This window comes from Cyprinodon tularosa, unplaced genomic scaffold (assembly GCF_016077235.1).
Source record: "Cyprinodon tularosa strain WSP-4 unplaced genomic scaffold, ASM1607723v1 ctg429, whole genome shotgun sequence".
Lineage (NCBI taxonomy): Eukaryota > Metazoa > Chordata > Actinopteri > Cyprinodontiformes > Cyprinodontidae > Cyprinodon > Cyprinodon tularosa.
In genome coordinates, this window is record NW_024039151.1 from 222,268 (window position 1) to 228,826 (window position 6,559).

Consider the following 6,559-nt stretch of genomic DNA (forward strand, 5'->3'; position numbering starts at 1 on the left):
CACTTTCAGGCCTGGGGGAAAACAGCCCTATTATTTGCTCCTGTTCATTCATATCTATTAAAATTAAGCACTATGTTTCCTGCTGAGGTCGGGGTGCCAAAGACCAAGTAATTGTATCAATAAATTTCTCCTAATTGTCTTTTCTCTTTCTATGAGTTTTTGAGATTGAAATGGATTTATCAATGACCTGGGTGACTGAGAATCTTCACCAGCATTTATCAAAGAAGCGTTCTTTTTATTATTTTTTTTGTTGCAATTTTTACAGTAGTTTTTTTTTTTTTTTTTGTGGTAATATAATCTGACAGCCATTGTTTGGACTATGCAGCTAAAATCAGTAAACTACCCAAGAAGAAACCAAATATCTCAGCCAATAACCTCTTCGCCTAAAGCAAACCCGTTCATTTTAGGCCCTACGGCTTGCCGTACCAAAACAGAAATGGCCTCTTCGGAGGATGTTAACGTCCGGATTTGCGCACAAGAAATTATAAAATATGACCTGGAGATTAAAGCTCTCATTCAGGTAAGACTTTATACGTATGAATCATTGTTTTGTTCACAAATATCTTGTGTTTCATGGGAGGAGTTGACGCTAAACTCACACAGACGCTCTAAAATGTCGAGAGAAAGTGATACTAAAGTTAGCTTAGCAACAGTTAGTTCGAATAACTTTATTTACAGTATAGGTCTCTGAGTTTTATATAGGTTTCCTAAAATGTAAAGCTGTTTTTATGTAGATATGAATTAAAATTGCGCGATGTTAGCTAATTTTTTCTGTTTGAATTATGAAGAATAACGAATTAGTCTCGCGCTCTGAGTCAAAGCTGTCTGGGTAAAACATCTGCCTCCTATTTCTGCTTTCTACTCACAAGATAAAGTCTGCCTTTCTATGCAAATATCTACTGAAATATAAGAAAATATGGTAAAATTCTGCTGATTTTAAGGAAAAGACCAAAAAAGTTAAGATATGTAATAAAGAAACATTGGTTGTCTTGGTATTTTTGCACAGTGAGAACTTGTAAGTTATTATAATATCTTGGTTTAAAAACAAACTTGAAATTTTTACTTCTGCTTTTTAGTTTTTAGTACTGTCCTTAAAGTCTGTGTTTGATCTGCAGGACATCATTGTCTGTCCTGGACCTCAGGCAGCTCTCACAGAGCTTAACTCTCAGGTCAAAAACAAATTTAACAAGCTGAGACTCAGGATACAGGTAATGTCCTCTCCTCTCATTCATGATGTGCTGAAATATCTTACTTAAAAGATGAAAGTTTGTAGCATGAAGCCCTTTTTTCTTCCTGTTTTTCCTGCTGTCAGGATCTGGAGCAGATGGCTCAAGAGCAAGATACAGAGCTGGACAGGATGTCCATCCTCGCAGAGATGGAGAGCCAGAGACGCCAAATGCTGAGGTGACTGTTCATCCATTTATGCTCTAAATCGGGGATCTACTACTGGGTTTAGCTGGGTTCAGTCCAGCTAATATTACTCATTTAGAGCCATAAACATTACATTAACTTCTTTTTTTTTTTTTTTTTTTAAGAAAAAGGTAACCCATACTAATGGATAATTACCAAAGGTTGCTGATAGTTTTGGAAAACCTTGTTAAACCTTTATAGGGCAAGTAACTATTTTTGTTCACTTGCATACGTCTAGAAGTGCAAGATCTATATCCAGCCATTCAGCAAAGATCCTGCTACATGGCTGTACATCTTATTTTTGTATTTGACCAATTAGATGAGCGCTTGAATGATATATTACCTACTGTAAATTACGTGAAAAGAAGTTAACAAGTCGATAAAAAGGTAAAAAGCTGATTGAAAAGTTAAAAAGTAGAGTTAATAAGCCTAGTTAACAATTATATTTAGCTTTATAAACTAAAAAATATAACAAGTGCCAGTATCTGCATTAATGCGTCTAAGGTTATGTTGTGCCAAAAAACATTTTTCTTTCACTCTCAGTGAAAGAAGTCTTTTTTTATGAATTTCTTATAGAAGCACTTTTGTTATTTTTCGTAATATATTCGGGCGAGTTGGCGTTTTTTGTTATTACATTGACATAGATTTTTACCATCAGAATACCCATATTTTTTTAATGTTACAAAGAAAATAAGTTCTTGTCCTGGATTCAAATAACACTATTGGCTGTGCCTTATAAAGGGTTAAAAAAAATGTAAAGAATATCAAAAATATATATTCTGATAAAATTAAGGGTCAATTTATTATGGGAGTAGGAAAAAAATATGTCAGTCCAGTTAACTTGTAAAGAGAATTACCGGTACGTGACTTTTCACAAAATGAAAAAGTTAACTTGTGTGTATATATATATATATATATATATATATATATATATATATATATATACATTTATTACTAATAACTATTACTAGTAATATTTATTTATTACAGGGAATTTCGTCCTTTTTAAATAATCACAGTGCTGTTTAAAATGTTAGGTTTTCAATAGAATGAAAACACTCTCAAAAGAATAATTACGTTTTCAATAGATCATGTTGAAAAAAAAAATACTTTTAAAATATTTTGAATATATTTTCATGGGAAATTCAATGCTATCTGTCAGTGGAGATAATGCTAAAACATGCATTTGTTAAAATAGCTATTGTTCATAAAATTAGCTGACTCTTCATCATTTTCAGCTTAAGTGAGGAGAAGTCATAGTTAAGTGTCTAAAGAGCCACTCTAGCCGTCTGCAGTTAAAGGCTGCAGACCCCTGATCCAAATCATCCATCCATTGATCTACATTTTAATGTATTTATCATCTATCCCTCCATTTGTTTTCTTAAGCCCCTTTCCCACTGAAAATGCTTTGTTAATGCGTGTTTTTCAAACATTGGTCGATCCGCTACCAATCAGCATTTGGCTCCCTTGCCATTGGGAAAAATAGTCGGATCTAACCCCTTGCCAGCAGCCGTGTGGTCTCTGTACACCTGACGCTGGATGTTTGGTGACATCAATCTGGGTTGGTGTTGACAGAAATCAGGAAAGGAAACGGAGAGCAACATGTAAGGAAGCCAGGGTGTAGTTGATGTGCTTTATTGTTTCACTCTTTTAGCTGTCTGAATCCGTTTCACCAGTGCTGTGTTTACATGTTTAGCAAATGTAAACAGAGTTGTTTAGGCTTGATCAGATCAGACGTGTCTGGCGTTGCGTTCAATATTGTCACGTAAATTAGCAGGTCTGGTGTTTCCACAGCATGCCTATCCAAGCCGAGGCGGTTTTAACATGGATCGCTTGGCGAGTCGTTTGACCTAGGTGGACATGCATCAGCGAGTTGTCTCCACTGCCACTAAAAGCCGATTGTTCCCGGGTTTAAAGAGTTTTTTCTGCCAGTGGGAAAGTCTGATTATCCTGTTTTTTGCAGTTTTCTTAAAAACTACCTGACAGTTGTAGATTATTACGGCAAATTCATTTTGGCGTTGCTAGTCTAAAAGTAAGTGACACTGTGTTGCTGGAAAGGATTTATTGTCCAGCAGAAGAATTAGCTAGATTCATGTATGTAATGAAGCTTCAAGAGGAAACAAGGAAAACACAGATAAACTGCAGATTTCAGTTTGTTTCTGTTATTTTTGTGGATTCCAGCAATCAGACGGCATGGAGAAAAGCCAACTTGGCCTGTAAACTAGCCATAGATAAGACGGAAAAAGACGAGCTTCTGCACGGAGGAGACAGCCCAAGCACCAGGCAGAGGTCAGTAAAGTTCTACCGAGGCTTCCTTGGCACCAAAACGGGTCCCTGAGTGTTTTGTCATTGTTGATTTAACCTCTTTTTTAAAAATTCCCAAGATATCACAGCTCATGCTAGGTGCTTGTTTCCTTCCACAAACTGGTGAAATTCCTGCTTTTATAGAGGTGTTTGATTTGCAGAAGCTGGCTGCTGCTTTTTCTCTACTTTGACTTTTTCTTTGTTAAATCTAACATGTGGGTATGTGGATTTTTTTATGTATTTTTTTGTTACTTATGAGGTTAAACTTGCATCATTTTTAAATCTAGTAGGTTTATTAAGTGTTTGTATGTAAAGTCACAAGCTTTTATGGACCAAAGCATTTTGAAAGACCCTCAGTCTGAGTTCTTATTTTAGTAGCACCTTTAGCTGCCATCCCCTTTGCCTTTCTTATGTAGTGTGTTTAAGATGGTCCAAAATACCTTTTCTCCTTTACAAAAAGAACAAAACCAACTGAAGCTCAGTAAGATTGCATTATGATGTTGCCCTAGGTGCATGTTTAGGGTTGTTTTGTGTTTTTTATTAATTAATTTGTTTTTATTCCTGCTTTCGATAGCTTTTCTACATCCTACCTGTAGATAAAATGATAAAGTTTTCTTTAAACAGGGAAATTGTTTCATCTTTAGCTCAACCCTGTGTATGTGTGCTCACCACAGGAAGGTGACCAAAGAAACGTTAGTGGAAAGCAGCAGCAGCATCACAGAAAGTTTGATGTCCATCAGCCGGATGATGTCAGAGCAGGTGAAGCAGAGTGAGGACACCATCGGCACTCTTGGTAAAGAAACATCCAAAATGTCTTCCATCTTTTTCTACTGTTTGGTTTCCTACCCATGATACCTCTCTTCTCTCATCCCCATGGCAGCTACCTCCTCTAGAACAGTGCAGGAAACCAACGAGGAGTTCAGAAACATGACGGGAACCATCCACCTGGGGAGGAAACTGATTTTAAAGTACAACCGCAGGGAGCTCACAGACAAGCTGCTCATCTTCTTGGCTTTAGCGCTTTTCTTTGCCACTGTGCTCTACATCCTGAAGAAGCGCCTCCTCCCCTTCATTTAACGAGCCGCCTGGGTCTGCATCTGCTTTATAAGGCGTCCTCAGGAGTTTTGAGATGAAGAGGAGTAGAACAATCAACCACATGGGGCAGGAGCAGCATTAAGAATGTGTGGCTACAGAAGGCAAACGAAAGATGGGTTGGTTTAGAAAATGAGCGTTTTCTGCCTGATTGTTCTTAAAACAACATTTTGACATGTTCTAACACCTGCCGCTCCGTATGATGTGCCTAGCTTCCTTTCTTCCTAAACAAGGATGCTGTTTTTAAAAAAAAAAATCTCTTAATGACCTCAGTGTCATGTCAGCCACTGTTCGGTATGATATCACTTTCAGAAATCTGGTGAAAGGACCTTTAGAAACTCGTTGAGGTTTACCATCATGTGAAGATTTGTTAATATTACCGTACATGTAAACATTTTTGCACAGATGTGTTTTCTTACAGCTGTGAAACGAACCTTTGAGATGCACATTTTTGTGAGTTTTGCACATGTAGGTGGAATTATATGGGCACCATCTTTCAGAAAACACAAAAAATGTGCCAGATTGAACCTCATATATTGTACTTAACCTTGAAACATCCGGACTTCCCTGCTTTTCAACATCTATAAAGGGTATCGACACACACGTAGGATGAAGGGCTTATTATTTGAACAAAATAATCTATAAAATATTTCTCAGGGCATTGTTATTGATATCAGAGTTAGAGATGTCCCCATATAGCTTTTTCTTTTGGGATATAAGGGCGGTATCGCGGCTTTGGCTGTGCGATATTGACCTGAGGCAATAGCAGAATTTCTTTTTTATAATTTTAGGAAATGATCAAGTGATATTACTCAGAGAATAATAGAACAATGGGTAATAGAATGACACACCCATTCATTATTAACTATTGGGTTACAAAAACAAAGTGTTTTTTTTTTTTATTGGAGATTTAAGTTGCAGGGTGTTTATAAGGGCAGCGCCTTTTATGGCAGCAAGGCATCGCACACCGCGTCCCCCCATGTCTTGGACGGGCTGTACCGAAACTGAATTTCCCTTCAGGGATTAATAAAGTACAATTAAATTGAACTGTCTTGGAAAGGTTACAGATTCCCTGGTTTGATTCCAGACCTGCAGAGACTGAGCAAAACTCTTCGTCTCAGAATGCTAAAGGTGCATTTGAAAGACAGGCATCCTAAAATAACTCCACAGCAACAGCACCACACTTGCAGCAATGCTGTTGGTTGACTTAATGTGCTTAGTGTTGGATGTCTAAGGAAATTCGAATTAGCTTAATAAAATCTTCGTAACATGAAAGATTTTTAAGAAGTAATGTGGAAATAGGTCAAAATGGAGAGCATATTAGGAAATATGCATTTAAAAAGGTCTTAGAAAACCAGGAAAAAGCTGAGATGGATTCGATTTTCACTCATTTCTGCTTTACGTTCCAGCCCCTACTGCAGTTTACTAGTTTGATCCGTCTCTGAAACTGTATGATTTATAGATTAAATATACTTTTTTTTTTTTTTTTTTATAACCCAAAGTTTGCCCTGTGAATTTTTGGGCTATTCATACCCCTGACTTTCATTATGCTTCAGCAGGTTAATTTGTCAGTTCCCTCAAACATTTTCTTTAAACAGAGATTTAAATTAGTATTTTTCTTTAACTATTCGCAATAGACCAGGGGGTGAAAAGAAAACTTTCATTCCGTAATCCTTTCCTTATTTAAAGTAACTTTGAAAAAGAAGTCAGCCTTAACTGTTTAAGCTGGGAACTTATAGGTTTAATCCTTCCT

General features: G+C 36.8%; 1 protein-coding gene across 1 annotated transcript; it reads left to right on the forward strand.

Moving 5' to 3' along the window:
- The first annotated feature begins 416 nt into the window (after positions 1–416).
- On the forward strand, positions 417–5,071 carry bnip1b (BCL2 interacting protein 1b). The gene is made up of 6 exons (XM_038299428.1): positions 417–520; positions 1,116–1,208; positions 1,313–1,404; positions 3,592–3,699; positions 4,389–4,507; positions 4,595–5,071. Exons 1-6 carry the CDS (start codon positions 437–439, stop codon positions 4,789–4,791), a joined length of 693 nt encoding a protein of 230 aa, XP_038155356.1. The 5' UTR covers positions 417–436; the 3' UTR covers positions 4,792–5,071.
- The last annotated feature ends 1,488 nt before the right edge of the window (positions 5,072–6,559 follow it).

What these genes read in the sequence shown, in the direction of transcription:
- bnip1b (XM_038299428.1), top strand. Translation starts at nt 437, where the DNA reads ATGGCCTCTTCGGAGGATGTTAACGTCCGGATTTGCGCACAAGAAATT. An exon ending in AGATTAAAGCTCTCATTCAG is followed by an intron (nt 521 to 1,115) that starts GTAAGACTTTAT and finishes TTTGATCTGCAG; the next exon opens with GACATCATTGTCTGTCCTGG. An exon ending in GGACACCATCGGCACTCTTG is followed by an intron (nt 4,508 to 4,594) that starts GTAAAGAAACAT and finishes TCCCCATGGCAG; the next exon opens with CTACCTCCTCTAGAACAGTG.